This window comes from Delphinapterus leucas, unplaced genomic scaffold (assembly GCF_059928025.1).
Source record: "Delphinapterus leucas isolate spDelLeu-1000000601 "Yukka" unplaced genomic scaffold, BTC_Dleu_Yukka2 spDelLeu_asBTCV2_sq25, whole genome shotgun sequence".
NCBI classification, from domain to species: domain Eukaryota; kingdom Metazoa; phylum Chordata; class Mammalia; order Artiodactyla; family Monodontidae; genus Delphinapterus; species Delphinapterus leucas.
Genome location: NW_028322234.1, coordinates 9357410 through 9376492, shown reverse-complemented (window position 1 = coordinate 9376492; position 19083 = coordinate 9357410). Strand labels below are relative to the sequence as shown.

General features: G+C 55.3%; 1 protein-coding gene and 1 long non-coding RNA gene across 3 annotated transcripts; one reads left to right on the top strand and one right to left on the bottom strand.

The window, feature by feature from the left end:
• Window positions 1–727: 727 nt before the first annotated feature.
• MAN2B1 (mannosidase alpha class 2B member 1) lies at window positions 728–16030 on the top strand. Its single transcript, XM_022558493.3, has 24 exons — window positions 728–922; window positions 1622–1724; window positions 1898–2071; window positions 2434–2627; window positions 3247–3379; window positions 3600–3745; window positions 4191–4307; window positions 7184–7269; window positions 7354–7474; window positions 7554–7632; window positions 7847–7956; window positions 8213–8320; window positions 8604–8720; window positions 9859–10032; window positions 11143–11240; window positions 11323–11440; window positions 13012–13130; window positions 13221–13322; window positions 13499–13586; window positions 13765–13845; window positions 14272–14499; window positions 14950–15105; window positions 15201–15303; window positions 15792–16030. The coding sequence occupies exons 1-24, from the start codon at window positions 761–763 to the stop codon at window positions 15899–15901; spliced, it is 3027 nt and encodes a 1008-aa protein (XP_022414201.1). The 5' UTR covers window positions 728–760; the 3' UTR covers window positions 15902–16030.
• On the bottom strand, window positions 12154–14843 carry LOC115803103 (uncharacterized). 2 transcript variants are annotated; one of them, XR_004023759.2, is made up of 3 exons: window positions 14703–14843; window positions 12961–14542; window positions 12154–12464 (listed from the first exon to the last, which is right to left on the bottom strand). It is a non-coding gene; the product is annotated as an uncharacterized LOC115803103 (long non-coding RNA). The 2 variants fall into 2 exon arrangements; XR_004023758.2 differs by having other exon boundaries at window positions 12154–12373; window positions 14703–14842.
• Window positions 16031–19083: the final 3053 nt, after the last annotated feature.

Genomic DNA, 19083 nt, shown 5'->3' with positions numbered 1-19083 from the left:
AACAATGATCCCTGCCCTCTGGCAACTCAGCAGACAGCCCTGCTGATCTAAGGAATCTGTGCTTTGGTTTTCTTATCAGAGGAATGGGGGTACTGTCAGCAAATCGGATGGACTGGTAGGGACTGGGGGAAGGCATGAAAGACTGAGTTCTCCCCCACCTGCCATGTTCTCTCTCCTCATCAGAGGACACCGGTATCTCTCGAACAAGGCTGTATGCCTTCCCTCCCCAGCACCGTAACGGCGGTTACTTTACATCTCCATGCATAGGACAGAACAGAGCCCCCATTAACCTCTGTTCCTAGCCAAGCTAGGTCCCTCGCGGACCCTAGCCCAGAAAGTAAACGGAATACCCTAGGATCCTAGGCATATACTCTACCTCCAAGGCAAACACAGCATCCGTAGGAAAATCTGAGACCTCTGCGCCCAGGGGGAACAAAAGGGCACTCGAAGTCTACATGGAGGCCACACAGAGGCCACGAGAGGCTAAAGCCTCGTCTGGCCGAACCAGCACCCCGAGAGTGGGACGCGCCCAGCGCCTCCTTGCGCCCGCATTGTCCCCAGCGGTACCCAGAGCTACTTCCTTGGTCTCGTGACGCGCCGGGCCACTCCCTAGCCCCGCCCCTCCGGTGCCCATTGGCCAAGCCGGGTTCTGGAGGCGGGGCGTCTACCCGGCCCCAGCCAGGCCCGGGAACCCCCGGGAGGCGGAGGCGGAGGCGGAGGTGGCGGCGCCTGCGGCGCCTGCGGCGGCGGCGTTAGAACCATGGCCGCTGACGCGCGGTCTTCGGGGGTCCGCGCTGGCGGCGGCCGGGGCGCGGCGGGGTCCCGGACGACCTCTTGGGCGCTGTGGCCACCGCTCCCGCCTCTCTCCTTTCTCTTTTTGTTGTTGCTGGCGACGCCCAGCGCTTGGGCCGCGGGATACCAGGTGAGCGCGGCCAGCGAGCGGAAATGTACAAGAGCCAGAGTGAAGCCTCCAGTAGGGTCCGGAGGTGTGGGTGGGTCTGTTTTGTGGGCGCCTAGTGAATGGTTGCTAATATGACAGTGTGGTCTGAGTGAATGCTTTGTGTCATTGAGAAGTCTGGCTGTGCGTGTCTGAGAATGGGGCTGTCTGTGGCTGCTTCCCTTGCTTCTGGACTTTGCGCGCATTTACCTGTGTAGCTGGACGTGAGCGGGCGAGCAGCTGTATGTGTGGCGAGGACTGGTGGAGAGCTGGGAGTCAGCTGCCTGAAGTTCTAGCTTGGCTCCTCCACTTCCTGGCTGCGTGATCTTGGCCAAGTCCCTTCACCTCTCTGATCCTCAGTGTTCTCATCTGAAAACTGGAGATAATATCGCCCCCACCCCGCAGGCTGACTGCTTGGTATTTGCAAATGCTTAATAAACATTAGCTACTACTATTATTTCCACAGGGTGTGAATGAGAGGTGCTCTGAGAAGTTGTGTCAGGTGGGAGTTGCATCTGTGACACAACTATGTGTGTCCTCCCTGGGAGGGCCTGGCCCCACCTGAGTCACTTGCCTCTAAATCAAGGCTCACCTTATGTCCTCCCCAACGCCCCACTGCAGCCTGCCTCTTAACCTTGGGGTTACTGACAGGGTATGTGTGTTGTGTTTGGGGTCCCTGGGCAGACATGCCCCAAGGTGGAGCCGGACATGCTGAATGTGCACCTGGTGGCCCACACACATGATGACGTGGGCTGGCTCAAGACGGTGGACCAGTACTTCTACGGCAGTGAGTAGAGGGTGGGGACTGACCCCTAGGACTCCCACGGCCCCTCGGAGCCCCTCGAATTCTTTTTCAGCCCTGGACATTAGGGTGGGGGCAATACCCAGCTTGGGCTCCTGTGTCTAGGATTATGCCCCTTGGCTTGCTGGTCCCTGACTGCCTGACCCCTATTCCCATAGTCAAGAATGATGTCCAGCACGCGGGCGTGCAGTACATCCTAGACTCGGTCATCTCTTCCCTGCTGGCGGAGCCCACCCGCCGCTTCATCTATGTGGAAATCGCTTTCTTCTCCCGTTGGTGGCGACAGCAGACAAATGCAACGCAGGAAATCGTGCGGGACCTGGTGCGACAGGGTGAGGCTGCCCTAAGGAAGTGAAAAGAGGAAACCCAGCCCAGCTTCTGTTTCTACTACTCTGGCTTCTGAGATTTTTATCATACCAAGTGCTGCCTCTATGTGGCTGCACCTGCCTGGAATTTCTCTGTATTTGGAGAACTCCTGTGCGTCCTCTAAGGCCCCACCTCCAGTGAATCCTCTGGAAAGCATGCCATGCCGGGAGGGCTTCTGTTCAGTATCTCTCTACACTGGCCTGGGAGTGACCCCTCTTCGCCTCTCAGGCCTGGGCATGCAGGCAGGTCTTCTCGTCCCCGGCATCACCAACCCAGGCCCCACTCCTGGCCCTGACAGCTGACTTGGACTTTGCCCCTCCCGGCACAGGACGCCTAGAGTTTGCCAATGGTGGCTGGGTGATGAACGATGAGGCGGCCACCCACTATGGAGCCATCATCGACCAGATGACACTCGGGCTGCGCTTCCTGGAGGACACGTTTGGCAGCGACGGGCGCCCCCGTGTGGCCTGGCACATCGACCCCTTCGGCCACTCTAGGGAGCAGGCCTCGCTGTTTGCGCAGGTCTTTTCCTGGCCTCTTGGGCCAGCCCCTTCATTCCCTCTGACTCCTCCCCCGGTCACTCAAGCCCGCCCCTCCCTTCCCTGAAAGTTCACTCACACCAGGCCCTGCCCCTGGCCCTCTGGCCCCTTGAGACCCTGCCTCTTGGGTGACCTGTGAATCCCATTCCTTTTCTGCTCTGACCTTGACCCTTCTCTGCCCCAGCCTAGGCTGACCGCCCCCCACCACCACCGCACCCTCATGTCCAGCTGGCTCCTCCCCCCCTCCCCGACCCCACCCCGTTTGCTCTGATCCTGGCTCCTCCCCAAGTGGGGTGGCAGGCGATGGCCTGCGGTTTTGCAGCCGGCTTCATTACCTGTGCCATGACCCCGCCTCCTTCCCGTGCTTAGGCTGCGGAAGGTGGAGGTGGGTTCTAGCGTTGGACCAGCTCCCTCCCGGCGCTCCCGCAGGACTTCCGACCCTCCCCAAGTTCAAAATGAATTGGAGGGCCTCCCTGGTTTTAGACCTGGTTTTTCTATCCGTGCTCTGAAGGGGTGGCGGTTGGTGAGGAGAGGGCTAGGCCCTTATTTATCCTGCCCTGTCCTGCTCTCCCATCCCGCTCTTCATCCTGCCCCACCTCCAGATGGGTTTTGACGGTTTCTTCTTCGGACGCCTGGATTATCAAGACAAGAGCGCGCGGAAGGAGAAGATGGAAATGGAGCAGGTGTGGCGGGCCAGCGCCAGCCTGAAGCCCCCCGCCGCGGACCTCTTCACCAGTAAGGGGGTGGAGTGGGGAGAGGGCCGCCCCCACGCTCAGAAGGGCCCTGGGCTTGGTTTTATAGCCAGCTGTCATTGTCTTGAAATTCTTAATAATTTAGGAACAAGGGCCCAGCATTTGCACTTTGCACTGGGCCCCGCAAATTCTGAAGTCCATCCCCTGTGGGGCCTGGCAGGTCTAGGGGGTGGGGCCACCCCTGAGCCTGGTGCGGCCCACAGGTGTGCTCCCCAACATTTACAACCCACCGGATGGTCTGTGCTGGGACACGCTGTGTGCCGACAGGCCCTTTGTGGAGGACCCACTCAGCCCTGAGTACAACGCCAAGGACCTGGTCCATTACTTCCTGCAGTTGGCCACTGCCCAGGTAACCTGGTACCCAGAACCGGTTCCTCTGGTGTACATGCACGGGGCCCTTCCACCAGCCCAGGCAATCCCTAGCGCCTCCTCACCATCTTCGGAGGAAGGTAGTGTTCCTTTCACCATCACTATGCCCTCCTCCTGGATTTGTGTGTGTTCCTGACTAGAAATGCGGACCCCTTCACCACTGCACACCTCCACCATGATCATGAGACAGCATGGCACGGTGCCTCAGTACCCACGTCTGGGTGGTGAGCCCAAGAGAATTACCCAACAGCTTGTGGCTATTTTTCTGTTATGTCCCTCTGCTCTCACGTGACACACTTCCACCCCTGCCCCCCCCATGCCTCTGTGCGCCCACATTCTTGACCACGTATATATCGAGACACAGCTGTCCACAGGGGTGGCCCAGGACACCCTGGCCTGAGGACACCCCCCCATCCCACCTATAGGGCCAGCACTACCGCACCAACCACACTGTGATGACCATGGGCTCAGACTTCCAGTATGAGAATGCCAACATGTGGTTCAAGAACCTTGACAAGCTCATCCAGCTGGTCAATGCCCAGGTGAGTGTGCCTACCCCGTGGGCACCTGTGCTTGTATCCCTGGGCCTTGGGTCACGTACATTATCTATGGGTGCTATCTTAGTTTTCTATGGCTGCTTTAACAAATTACCACAAACTTAGTGGCTTAAAACGACAGAAATCATTTTATCTTACAGTTCTGTGGGTCACAAGTCTGACATGGGTCTCACTGGGCTAAAATCAAGATGTCAGCAGGCTGCGTTCCTTCTGAAAGCTCTAGGGAAAAGTCTCCTTGCCTTGTCCAGCTTCTAGAGGCTGCCCACTTTCCTTGGCTCACGGCCCCCTCCTCCATCTTCAAAGCCAGCCACACAGCAGCTCTCTGACCCTGCCTCTGGTGTTACATCTCTTTTTCTCACTCTCACTTCTTTCTCCTCCCTCTTCAACTTTTAGAGACCCTTGTGATTACATTGGGCACACTAGATAATCCAGGATAATCTCTCTAGTTTAAGGTCAGCTGATTAACAGCCTTAATTCTGCAGGCTTAATTCCCTTTTGCCATGTAACCTAACATAGTCACAGGTTCTGGGGATTAGGACATGGACATCTTTTGGTGGCCATTATTCTGTCTACCGTGGATGTATCGATGTGGCCTCTGTAAATGGTCTGTGGCTGTGTGGGCAGGCATTCACTCTCCCATCAGCACAGAACCTCGTCTCCCCTCCCCCATCATTTCATCCCCAGAGTTGTCTACTGGCACAGTCTTTTTTATTTTTAGTTTTTTAAAAAATTTATTTATTTATTAATTTATTTTTGGCTATGTTGCGTCTTCGTTGCCGTGCGCGGACTTTCTCTAGTTGCGGCGAGTGGGGGCTACTCCTTGTTGCGGTGCGCGGGCTTCTCATTGTCGTGGCTTCTCTTGCTGCGGAGCATGGGCTCTAGGCGTGCAGGCTTCAGTAGTTGTGGCACATGGGCTCAGTAGTTGTGGCTTGCAGGCTCTAGAGCTCAGGCTCAGTAGTTGTGGTGCACGGGCTTAGCTACTCCACAGCATGTGGGATCTTCCCGGACCAGGGATCGAACCTGTGTCCCCTGCATTGGCAGGCAGATTCTTAACCACTGTGCCACCAGGGAAGCCCTGGCACAGTCTTTAATGTCCTCACCTTCCACGCGCTCCCTGCATCGCTGTTTCACCAAAAACAGCTCTCAGTAACGTAATCAAGGGCCTTCCAGAAGACATTTCCCACTCCTCCCCAAGCCCCTGGTCCCTGAGGAGGCTTCAACACCTTGACTACTTCCTCCTGCAAATACCATGTTCCTGGGCTGCCAGAAGATCACACTCTTTTGGTTTTTCTCCTGCCTGCTCCTTCACACACTCCATTTTACTGGAAATGGAGTTCCTTGGTTCAAATTCTGGTTTTCCCACTTACTGGCTCTGTGACCTTGAGGAATGTTCTTAAGCAGTCAGTGCCTCAATTTTCTTATCTAGGAAATGGGCATAATGGTGGTTCCCAGCTGACAGGGCTATTGATGAAAGTTTAATGAGTTCATTTGCATAGACCAGCGCCAGGTAAATAATAAGTATTACGGTTGTTTATTATCATTATTTGGGGCTGAAAATCTGCTGCTGCTTAAGACACCAGTTGCAACTGGTGTTGCTTCTCTAGGAAGCCTTCACCGGGCCCCAGCCGAGCTCTTGCTCTTTCCTCTGTGCTCACAGGAGTCCCCACAAATACCTGTGATGATACATCTAGGCTGACTGTAACCAGCTGACTATCTGTGCAGTTTCTCTCCTCTGCACTTGGCTGTGAATACCGTGAGAGCAGGGCGAGCCTTTGGTTGTAAATTGTGTCCACAGTCCTGAGCATGCTGCAGAATCAAGTGATCATTTGCTCAGTGAACACAGTGTGTGTGTATGTAAATCTGTACATGAGTGCGTGTTCAGGGGTGTAAATGTGTGTTTGCACATAAAGGCATGTAGTCCTACGCACTTCTCTTCATTCACTCAAGTGTTTGTTTTATTTTTAAAATTATAGTTGATTTACAATATCGTATTGTATTACAAATATTGTATTAGTTTCAGGTGTGCAGCAAAGTGATTCAGTTATATATAATTTTTCAGGTTATTTTCTATTATAGGTTATTATAAGATGTCGAATATAATTCCCTGTGTTATACAGTAAATCCTTGTTGCTTATGTACTTTATGTGTAGTAGATTATATCTGTCAATCCTATACTCCTAATTTATCTCTCCTCCCCTCCCTTTCCCCTTAGGTAACCATAAGTTTGTTCTCTATGTCCGTGAGTCTGTTTCTGTTTTGTACATAGATTCATTTGTATTATTTTTCAGATTCCACATATAAGTGATATCATATAGTATCTGTCTTTCTCTGACTTCACTAAGTATAATATTCTCTAGGTCATTCAAGTGTTTATTGAGCACCTACTGTGTACGAGGCACTGGGGACACAACTCGAGCAGAACAAACATCCTTTAACTCACGGAGGTCACCTTCTTGTTCCTCCACCTCCCTCAGTTGAAAGTGAGCCTCCATTCATTATAACAGTTGTGTCATCTGGCAATAACCTTACAGTGCTGAGGAGTTGTTATTCCTGTCCTATAATGTCATATTTAGTTTTTCCATGAAAGTTGTAAATAGTAAAATTGGAATTATTTAAAGTTTAGTAAAATCTCAGGTTTATTCTTGCATCCCTGAAATTCTTTCCAGGCTGGTAATATTTAGCTTCGGCCAACATTCATTTTCACACTTGGCCATTGGTTTGCACTCAAACTGTGTATTAAGAGAATCTGAACCGACTGGATGCATGAATGTGTGCACGTGTGTGTGTGAGTAAGTTTGTGCACACTTGTGGGTCCCCCCCTCCCCGGGCTCCTGAGCTCACACACTGACACCTCCCCGCAGCAACAGGCCAACGGGAGCCGCGTCAATGTTCTCTACTCCACTCCAGCCTGTTATCTCTGGCAGCTGAACAAGGCCAACCTCACCTGGTATTTGGGGGGACTGGGGAGCCTGGGGATGGGTGGCATGCCCTGTGGGTCATGACCCTTCCCTCAATGCTGCTGCCGTTGCAGGTCGCTGAAAGAGGATGACTTCTTCCCTTACGCCGACGGCCCCCACATGTTCTGGACCGGTTACTTTTCCAGCCGGCCTGCCCTCAAACGCTATGAGCGTCTCAGCTACAACTTCCTGCAGGTAGGTGGGCGCCAGGCTCAAGGGGGTGGCTCAGGGGTCCTGACAGACCTGGTGCCCCAACATACCCCCTGCTCTACAGGTGTGCAACCAGCTGGAGGCGCTGGCAGGTCCGGCAGCCAACGTGGGACCCTACGGTTCCGGAGACAGTGCACCCCTCAGTAGGTGTCCAGCGGGTGAGGGGACGGGGGCGAGGCTGAAGCTGGACTCCAGACCTCCACTGCCCCCTCGAGTCCCTTCTTTTTTTTTTTTTTTCGAGTCCCTTCTTAAAGCCCCTAAGAACCCAGCCTGCCAGCACATGACTTTTCACGTCTCCTTGGGGTCGGGGGCCGAGAGTCCTGCGGAGACCCCACCCGGCTCACCATCTGCCTGCAGATGAGGCGATGGCCGTCCTCCAGCACCACGATGCGGTCAGCGGCACCTCCCGCCAGCACGTGGCCAATGACTACGCTCGCCAACTTGCCGAAGGCTGGGGGCCCTGCGAGGTGCGGGGGCGGAGCCTGGGAGAGGCGGAGACAGGAAGGGGCAGGCCCTGGAGCAGAAGGGGCGGGGCCAGTACGGGCGTGGTCAAAAACAGCGGAGTGGTGTCTGGAAGGGCTCGTGGGGCGGGGCTTGTGGAAGGAGGGGCGGGTCCTGGGATGGGAGGGGCGGAGAAGGCAGGGGCGAGGCTGGGGGCGGGGCGGCGAGGAGGAGACGCGCTTGGAGGCCGGAGCATACCTTTCACTTTACGCGCCTCCCCAGGTTCTCTTGAGCAATGCGCTGGCGCGGCTCAGTGGCTCCAAGGAGGACTTCATGTTCTGTCGCAAGCTCAACATCAGCGTTTGTCCGCTCACCCAGACCTCAGAGAGCGTGAGGCGGCCTGGACGGGGAGGGGCGGGGCCGGGGGACCGTCCCGTGGGTGGTGGGTGGGACGGCAGCGCGGAAAGGAGGCGGGGCTGATGGGCTCTCGAGGCCTCAGCGGGTTGCTAATCACTCTGGGGCGAGATCACTGGGGGCTCAGTGAAGCTGCGGCAGGACGGAGACCAGTGCACCACTTGGGGGTTTGAATCACCCAGGGACGTTGCTGCACATGGTGAGTGGGTTTGCAGAAGGCGTATTGTGACCCATGCCTGCTCTGATCCTCCCACCCCAGTTCCAGGTGACCATTTATAACCCCTTGGGGCGGAAGGTGGATTGGATGGTGCGGCTGCCTGTCAGCAAACACGTTTTTCTCGTGAGGGACCCCAGTGGCACAGTTGTGCCCAGCGATGTAAGGCCACTCGACAAATATTTTTCCCTGAATACCACAACCCATGAATACCTAACCCCTTGGAAACCTCCCGCCATGGGCATTTCTCCCTTCGCCCCATGGACACTTCCCCCAGGTTTATTTCCCTCCGTGGATCTCTCCTTCCATGGATACCTCCCTCTCTTGGATACCTCCCCCTCCATGGATACCTTCTGCCCATTACTGTCTCTTCTTCTGAATATCTTCCCCCTCTACCCCTTAATATCACACCCCCTTGGGAACATTACCCCCTCTCATGAGTATCTTCCCCCCCCTTTTTAAAAATGTATTTTATTTATTTATTTTTGGCTGCGTTGGGTCTTTGTTGCTGCACGTGGGCTTTCTCTAGTTGCGGCGAGCGGGGGCTATTCTTTGTTGTGGTGTGGGGGCTTCTCATTGTGGTGGTTTCTCGTTGCGGAGCACAGGCTCTAGGCGCGTGGGCTAAAGTAGTTGTGGCACGCGGGCTCAGTAGTTGTGGCACACGGGCTTAGTTGCTCCGCAGCATGTGGGATCTTCCCGGACCAGGGCTTGAACCCGTGTCCCCTGCATTGGCAGGCAGATTCTTAACCACTGCGCCACCAGGGAAGCCCTCTTCCCCTTTTAAATATCTCCCCGTGAAAAAATTTCCTGTTTATGAATATTCCCCTCATCCTGGAAGGCCTCTTCCCACTAACCTCTTCCTCCCCCAAGAATCTGTCTTTCCCTCCCTCCCCTGTGTCAAGGATCTCTTCCTGAATTTACTCCCTCACTTCTCCCACTTCCCACAGTAGCTCCACCCTCCTAGTGGATTTTTCCCACCTTATGAATCTTTGCAATCGTTTTTTTTTTTTGGCCATGCAGCTTGCAGGATCTTCGTTCCCCAATCACAGATCGAACCCATGTGCCCTCTGCAGTGGAAGCACAGAGTCCTAACCACTAGACTGCCAGGAAATTCCCTCTTTGCAATCTTTAACTCAGCATTTCTGACACTCGCATCCCTTCTGCCCAACTCCTAAATTTCCTCTCCCCATCCTGAAACTCTTTCCCTTCCTCAAGTTTGACCCCTCCCTGTATGTGTGGTGTGGCTTTGTATGTGTACTCGACAGCTTCTTGACTTGGTTTCCATCCTCCCTTACCCGAGGTGGTGATGATTCCCAGCTCAGACAGTCAAGAGCTGCTTTTCTCAGCCTCAGTGCCTGCCTTGGGCTTCAGCATCTACTCAGTAACCCAGGTGCCTGGCCAAAGCCCCCAGGCCCACATCCACCATCCCAGATCCCAGAAGCCCTGGTCTCGTGTCTTGGTCATCCAGAATGAGGTGAGACCCTATTCATATCCCCTTCCATTCCTGGGTGACAGATTTGAGATGTGGCAGTAAGCCACATGGACCCTGGGTCAGTGGGTCTTAGGTTCATGGTCTAGCATCATCAGCCCCCCATTGTGTGTCCTCAAGTGAGTGACCGTCTTCCTTTGAGCCTCAGTGTCCTCTCCTGGGGCTGTTATGAGGACCCAATGTAATCATGGGTGACACTTGACAGAAATGTCAGAGCTGATGGAGGTAGGGTTTTGCAAATTAAGTGAGGCATGTCAGAGACTTGGGGGAGGGAGCTGTGTGGCCATTTGGGGGAAGAGGGATCCAGTCAGGTAGGGAGCAGCAGACACAAAAGCCCTCAAGTAGGCAGGTGTTGGGTGTTCAAAGAACACTCAGTGTGGCTGAAACAGGGTGTTGGGGTGGAGGTGATAGGTCAGATCATGTGAGCCTTAAGGGAAGGCTGAGGGGAGGACTCTGGCTTTTACTGTGAAGGAACCATGGGAGAAACAGGGTTGCATTAAGACTCTTGTGGGTCCTAGCACTTTGGCCTTTGTGGGTCCCTCCTTCCATAAAAATATGTTAATTATATTTCATGATAGTATGGATATTAACATGAATATTAACCATGCAGAATTCAATATAATATATTCATTATTATTTCATTCAGGTTTTCTTCTGAACCTAAAAGAAATAGAGATTTATACCTTTCCATGGGCCCTAAAAATCTTGTGGGTCCTGGCACTGTGGTTCCTCTGTCAGTTGCATAAGCAGCCTGGGTCCCGAGCAGATGGGCTGTGATCTCACTTCTGGTGTTACAGGCACCTTTTGGCAGTTATGGGGGGAAAAGACTGGGGAGCGAGCATGGAAGGTGGGAGATCAGGAAGGGGTTGGCTGCAGCCCAGGAATGCCATTGAGGTGGTGAGAAGTGGTCAGATTGAGGGTAAGGTAGAAAGTGGAGCTGTTCAGATTTGCTAAAAGAGTCAGAGGTGAGGAGTGAGAGAGAGAGAGGAGGGAAGGGTGGGTGATTCCAGGGTTTCCTCCTGAGCCCCAGGAAGGATGAAGCTGCCGTTGGCTGGAGCGATGGTCATTAATGTCTGTCCACCCATTTCTCCCCAGTACATCCGGGCTAGGTTTGACCCTGACTCAGGGCTCTTGATGGAGTTGGAGAACCTGGACCAGAACCTCCGGCTGCCTGTTCGCCAAGCCTTCTACTGGTGAGGGAGGACCACCAGGTCAGGGAACAGGTGTGAGCAGAGCTGGGGTCCCTTGCCTGACTCTCACCTGCCCTGGCCCCAGGTACAACGCCAGTACAGGCAACAGTCTAAGCTCCCAGGTCTCAGGTGCCTACATCTTCAGACCCAACCGACAGCAACCACTGCTTGTGAGCCACTGGGCTCAAACCCACCTTGTGAAGGTAAGGGGTTAAGACTGATGAGTGGGCACTTGGGGATGGGGCATGTGAGGGGTGTGTGTGTGGAGGGTGGTGTGCCACGTGTGCAGTGAGGGGAGGATTTACATCTCCAACAAATAAGAAGGCTAAGACCCGAGGGGAATACTTGAGGATCCTCCCACAGGGTTGATATTCATGGCTGGTTGTGTGACAGTCACGCCATGGAAGCACATAGAAAGGCATTCACATCTGTTGTGAATGTCAAGATTATACTTAGCTTTTGAAATTGGAGGTGGGATGCTCCCATTTGGCCAACAGATAGGGAGAGCCAGGGGTAACTGCTTGCAGATTTCACCAAGGATCTGTGGTAGGAGGGGATTTTATCTGGGGTGGACATTTAAAGGTTCACACTTGGATAGGGCTTGGGTGATTCTAACTTAGGGTGGATATTTGAGGGTGCATCTGGCTGGGAACAGGGGCTCAGGCTTGTGGGGTTTCCTGGGGCCTCTCGTTGACGTTTCCTCTTAGGGTGGGAATGGGGCAGGTAACGGAAAGCCTCACATTTGACATGATTCTCCTTGAGGTGAACACCTGCATACCTGGGTCACTGTATGAGGATATAGTTTTGCTTCCTGTAACAGGGTTACCCAAATTAACCATGCCTAAAACAAGATGGAAGTTTCTTTCCATCTAACGGAAAGTCCGGGCAGGTGGGATGGTTCAGTAGTCATCTAGTCTTCTATCGTTTTTTATTTTTTAATTTTTAAAAAATTTTGGCTGCTTTGGGTCTTCATTGCTGCGTGCGGGCTTTTTCTCTAGTTGCGGGGGGGGGCTACTCTTCATTACGGCGCGCAGGCTTCTCATTGTGGCGGCTTCTCTTGTTGTGGAGCATGGACTCTAGGCGCGCGGGCTTCAGTAGTTGTGGCACTCGGGCTCAGTAGTTGTGGCTTGCGGGCTCTAGAACACAGGCTCAGTAGTTGTGGCACACGGGCTTAGTTGCTCTGTGGCATGTGGGATCTTCCTGGACCGGGGCTCGAACCCATGTCCCCTGAATTGGCAGGCAGATTCTTAACCACTGTGCCACCAGGGAAGCCCTAGTCTTCTATTTTATTGCTCTACCCTCCTTAGCATTCAGCTTCCACCTCATGGCCCAAGATGGCTGCTCAAGCTCCAGCCATCACATTTGCATTTGAGCCAGTGGAAGAGGGAAAGGGGCAAGGAACATTGTTCACACCACTTTGACAGAGCCAAACATGGTCACGCAGCTACTCAGAACCTCAGGGAAGACGAAACAGTACAGTCTATTCCCAGTAGCCATGTGCTAAGCTAGAATCCTGTTCTAAGGAGGGGAGATAGGGTAATGATGGGCAGCAAGCATGTATGCCAAACTCAAAATTTACATGGCTATGACTGCGGTACAAAGTGTGGGCATCACACCTAGGCAGGTGGGGGAGGTGGGTGGGGCTCCCAAGCTATCAGTGGGGTTGACCCTGATGTAGGCCTTTATGAGCTTCACAGCAGGGGTGGACATTTGCAGGGCTTACCTCTGCTCAGCTGCACGCTTACACCTGCCCTTCACCCCCATGTGCTTGCAGACAGCCTTGGTGCAGGAAGTGCACCAGAACTTCTCAGCCTGGTGTTCCCAGGTGGTTCGTCTGTACCCGGGACAGCGGCACCTGGAGCTGGAGTGGACGGTGGGGCCAATACCTGTGGGGTGAGTGGTGGAGGCTGGGAGTGGGGGCTGAGTGAAGGGCAGACTGGAGTTAAAGTGAGGCTCACCACCTTGCCATCCCATTGGGTATAGTGATGGCTGGGGGAAGGAGGTCATCAGTCGCTTTGACACTGTGCTGGAGACAGACGGACTCTTCTACACTGACAGCAATGGCCGGGAGATCCTGGAGAGGAGGTGGGGTGATTGGGGGCACTGAGGGGTGGTCTGTGGTCTTTTGGGGCCCAGGGCCAGTGGGGGCACCTGCTGATCCTAATGAGTGTGGGAGGGAGAGGGTGAAGGGGGAGTGAGGAGTGGGTGAGCGGGGAAGGGGAGCCAGACCCCGGGCCTGATCAAATCCCACCCCACCCCAGGCGGGATTATCGACTCACCTGGAAGCTGAACCAGACTGAGCCAGTGGCGGGAAACTACTATCCAGTTAACAGTCGCATTTACATCACGGTACCCATCCCCCATCCTGCTCCCCACATCTTCCTGACACCCCTTTACAGAGCAGGGGTTATCTCTCATTCTTAACATCTCCCAACGGTTCTCAGCAGTCTCCACCATCCTTGTGGGGCCTGCCTGGGGGCCAGGGCTGGCCGGCAGTGCAGCCCCTCACTCACCCCTTGCCCCCCAGGATGGGAACATGCAGCTGACTGTGTTGACTGACCGCTCCCAGGGGGGCAGTAGCCTGAGTGATGGCTCCTTAGAGCTCATGGTGAGTGGTCCGAGCCACATCTAAATCAGGGTCCTCCTACCAGTTCCCTCCCTGGCCCCCTGCAGGACCTTGAAGCCAGTTTCTGTTGCTAGGTGCACCCCTCCGTTTGTGGTCCCCGCTAAGCGGAGCCCTCCATTCCTATGTGAGACGTTTACTCCGTGCTTTTATCCAACCCTTACCCAAGCCTCCCCTCCAGGCCCTGATTTGCCCTATCCACGCCCCCATTAGATCCTTACCTCCCGCTGTCCTAGTACCTTGTTAGGTCGGATCCCCACTTCTACTGGGGACCCCCTGCCAGACATTCGTCCTCATCCGTTCCACCCCAATCTTCAATTTTTCTTGAAATTCCCACATGCTTTTGCCCAATTTCTGGCCCAGAAATTGGCTAGAAGGACCCTCACCCTCTCCTGGCCACTCTCCCCGCAGGTGCACAGAAGGCTGCTGAGAGACGATGCACGCGGAGTAGGGGAGCCGTTGCTGGAGGAGGGGTCGGGGCTTTGGGTGCGAGGGCGCCACCTCGTGCTGCTGGAGAAGGCCCGGAACGCGGCCGCCGGGCACCGATTACAGGCGGAGAAGGAGGTCCTGGCCCCGCAGGTGGTGCTGGCCCGAGGTGGCGGCGCCCCCTACCGCCTCGAGGTCGCCCCTCGCACGCAGGTGAGGGGCGGTGGGGCCGGCAGAAAGAGGACCCGAAGGAAGCCTGCGGGGGAGGGGCGGGGTTGAGGGCGGATTTACCTAGGCTTAACTGGGACCCACCTCGCCTGCCCCTACCCGTCCTGGGGAGGACGTATGCTAGTCCAGTCCCCTTAGCTCAGCCCCGTCACCCCGGCAGCCTCAGCCCGGCCCTCTCGTCTACTCACCTCCTCCAGCCGTGTCTCTCCACTCTTCCTCCCCGTCCTAACTCAGTCTCAGACCAAATCCTTTGTGCCCCCAACCTGACACCGCCCCGTTCCCTCATTGGCTCAGTCCTGGGTGAGCCCCGCCACTCCCCGGTAAGCCTCGCCCCCTCACCGCGGCCTAGGCCAGTCCCTCCACGCCGGGTCTCCGCCTCCTGACCGCCATTCAGTCCCGCCCCTCGTGGCTCAGCCCCGCGCCACTCTCCCGCAGTTTTCGGGGCTGCGGCGAGAGCTGCCGCCTTCCGTGCATCTACTAACGTTAGCCCGCTGGGGACCGGAGACGCTGCTGCTGCGCTTAGAGCACCAGTTCGCCGTAGGGGAGGACTCGGGCCGCAACCTGAGCTCACCGGTGACCTTGGACTTGACGGTGAGGAGGGCAGAGGTGGGAAGGAGACAGGAGAGAGGCGGGAGGGGAAACCCCAGCTTTGTCCCAACACAGCCCGGCCCATCCACTGCCCGCAGGACCTGTTCTCCGCCTTCACCATCACCGACCTGCGGGAGACCACGCTGGCGGCCAACCAGCTCCGGGCCCACGCCTCCAGGCTCCAGTGGACACCAAACACGGGTGGGGGCCTGCCCGGAGCTGGGGGCCGGGTGGGAGGTGTGGGAATGTTGACCAGGTCCAGGTATAGAGCTCGAGGGCCTGAGTCGGTCGGTGTTCAGATCTAGGTTAGGGGTTTAAGGGACTGAGGTGGGTCCAGCAAATTAGTGGTAGTTCTTGAGGGTTTGAGAATGGAGTGCAGTCCCAAGAACAAGATTTGAGAATCTCCGTCGGTGTCTAGTTCCAGAGGCAGGCGTTGGCTTGACGGTCCTTGGGGTGGGGCTTGTGGGTGTGAGGATGGTGACCAGACACTGGGGAGGGATTTGGGGATCTGGGGGTGGTATCTAGGCCCTGGGAAGCAGTTGAAGGGTCTGCGAGTGAGGCCCTGGGGGCGGATTTAAGGTGGTATGTCTGTGTTCAGGACAGGGAGCACAGGGGTGGTGTGGGGTGGCATATGGGTGTTAAGGCAAAGGAAGTCTACGTCCCTCACTCCTTCTCCCCTCCACCTCCAGGCCCCACACCCCATCCTTCTCCTTCCCGGCTGCTCTCCACCACCATCACGCTACAGCCCATGGAAATCCGTACCTTCTTGGCCTCAGTCCAATGGGAAGAGGACAGCTAGACCTGGTGGAGGCAAGATTCCCCCAGAGCCTGAGCCGGGTCCTCCAGGGGCGGGGCAAACTCTCCCCCTTCTCTTGCTGCTGCCGCTACCACCAAGGAAAGCCATTAAAATGCCACTACCAAGAAAAGACTCAGGTCAAGGTGTAACTGAGCGTGGGTTTTTTTTTTTTTTTTTTTTGAAGGCAGTGGAATTTATGACCCAGAAAGGTCAGCAAACCCTTGACCCAAGGCCTTGCAGGAAGACCACTTGCTGGTTTGAATCCTCTCACCAGAGTCTACACGATTCACACCCCACCTCACCTACCACTCTGTCCTCCACTCCTGCTTCACTCCTCCGTCCACTAGGGCTGTGACACAGCTGTATTTTTGTTTTGTTTGTTTTGTTTTTTGCCGTGCCCTGCGGCTTGTGAGATCTTAGTTCCCAGACCAGGGATTGAACCCGGGGCCACGGTAGTGAAAGCGCCGGGTCCTAACCACTGGACCGCCAGGGAAGTCCCTGACACAGCTGTTTTGAGAAGCCACTAAGGGCAGGCTTGTGCTGGCTTGTCCTGGGTCCTGGAAGCCAGACATACCCCAGGGCCTCCCATACTCTACTTTGGGGCCCTGAAGGTGGGGAATCTGGGACGTCTTGGGGTGGAGGAAGACTTAGAGGCAGGTCCCAAAGTGGGGCCTTGGACAGGTGGGCTGGAGCTTTGGGCCTCCCAGGAGACAGGTAGAGAGCCTGGTATACCGTGGTTCTGGTGTGTTCTGGAGTCTGTTACAGAGAAAGGAGACCTTGGGATGAAACCTGAGGTTTAGAGTTGAAAGGAAGTAACTTGCCCTCAGTTGATACAGTCTTGTGTGGTTCCCTTGAAGGCGTCTGGAGTCTGGGAGGGCATGTCAAGCCCACCTGTAGGCCATGTAGAGAACAGTGTTTGGATGCTCGGGCCCCTGATTCTCAGATGTGCCTCCAGAAAATATTTCTACATCCCCCTTGGTGGGAGAACAGGCATGAGCCTGGGCTGGCTTGGACACAACCCCCGGGCAGAACACAGATGGGGTCTAGGTGGCAGATGTGCCTCTTGAAAAGTTTTCTAAGTCTCCCCCTAGAGAGGTAGACCAGAGAGGCCCAAGGAGGGCACCGTAGTCTATTTGCCATCCTGCATGGGGTCCAATCACCCATGCTGTGTGGCTTACAGGATCTTAGTTCTCCTGACCAGGGACTGAACCTGGGGCCATGGCAGTGAATGTGCCAAGTCCTAACCACTGCACCACCAGGGAACTACCATCCCCAGACTTTTAAAAATTTTATTCCAGAAGGGGAAGGCAGCAGAGCTGACTAGGATAGTCTGGGTCATGTGCCCCAGGGCTGCCTGCTGTCCTGCATCGTGTCCTGTCGTAGGAAGTGCCCACCAAAACTGCTTGTAAATATTCCTCTGGTGGCAGGAATCAGGCTGGGCCAGGCAGTGTGCCCCAGGAGTGGCATCTCGTGTCCGGTCATCCATGTGCCTTCTGAAAATGTATCCAAATCCAGGGCATTATCCCAGGAGACCCATGGAGGTTGCCCTGGGTCCTCCCTCAGTTGTGCGTGGAGCCCTATCACCGACGCATCCTGTAAACCTCTCTAAGGTGTCCTTGGTAGTGGGCACAGGCACAGCCTAGCCAGAAAGACTCAGGGTGGGTGCCTGAGCCAGCCTGCGGTTCTGCACAGGTCCTGGTATCGGACCCATGGCACCTGGTGGTGCCTCCTGAAAACACCCACATCCCCATTCAAAGAGGCAATGACCTGGGCTGGACCTACTGGCCCATTGTGTGTGCCACGGGCTCAGGTGCTATCACTCTTTGGTCATGGTCATTGAGAGCCCCTCCTGAAAAGTTTATGTGACCTTTTGTGGAGGGGAGGACTGGTCTGGGCTGGAGATGGAGGCCCGAGGGCATGGCAACCCACTTACTATCCAGTGTGGGTCCCTGTTGGCAGAAACATGCCCCTAATACATTTCTAAGTCCTGATCCAGTGTGGACAGGCTCCGGGATAGTCAGGGAGTTCTGTGTGGGGACCTTAGCATGCCAGTGGTCTTGTGTGGCATGACTGAAAACATGTCTAGTCCCCTCTGGTGGTGTAGACAGGACTGGATGGACCAGTGTGTCCTGGGGAGTGTGACCGTCTGGCTGTCATTGTGTTGTGCCCAGATCATTGCATTCTTCTGTCCTGAGCAGGGGCACAGGTCCAGGCTGGCAGAGAGGCTGGGTCAGGGCACACTGGCCCATAGTGGTCCTGCTTGGGTGCCAACTTTTAAGATCACCTTCTGAAAAGATCTCTACGTCCTCTTCACTAGGCTAGGGCCAACCCAGGCTGGGTGGGAATGCCCATGGCCTGTCTGGGGCCTGGATTGAGGATGTGCCTGGGCCAACCAGGGAGGGTGTCCCAGGTGCACCCAATGACCCACTTAAGGCCTGGTCACTGGAGACAATCCCTAAAAACATAAGTCCCCTTTAGAATACTGGACCAGCTGTGCCAGCCATGGAGGCTGAGGGGGGCGGCTAGAGGCCTGCTATATGGTCCTGCTTAAGGGTCCCATTTTCAGAGGTTCCCCCTTTGTTGGTGGGAACTAGTTGGAGCCAGGAAGTCAGCCAAGGGGACAGGTACCCAGACATGACTGTGGTCATGTGTTGGCATCGTGCCTCTCAAAAGAGTTTCCAAGTCCCCCTCTGGATGAGGACCACTGGTCTGGGCTTAGAGGGCTCCCCACTTCTACCTGCAGACACCTGTGTGGTCCAGTTGGTGGATGCGCTTCTCCGCCCCTTCATTTTTCTAAATCTCTCTTTGGAGGAGACACCTGGTCCTAGCCATCCAGGGAGGCCCCAGGGAGGATGTTCTGGGCCTAGCCATAGTCACAGGTGGGCCCTATTCATCACATATGCTTCTGGAAAATGTTTCCAACTCCTCCTCTGCAGAGAGGCAGTGACCAGGAGGGTAAAGGACCACTTCCGAGGTTGTCCAGGGCTTGGGGGAAGTCCCACGTGGGGAGGGGTCACCAGATGTGCTTCCCCCAAATATATATATATATATATATATATATATTTTTTTTTTTTTTTTTTTTGCGGTACGCAGCCCTCTCACTGTTGTGGCCTCTCCCGTTGCGGAGCACAGGCTCCAGATGCGCAGGCTCAACGGCCATGGCTCACGGGCCCAGCCGATCCGCG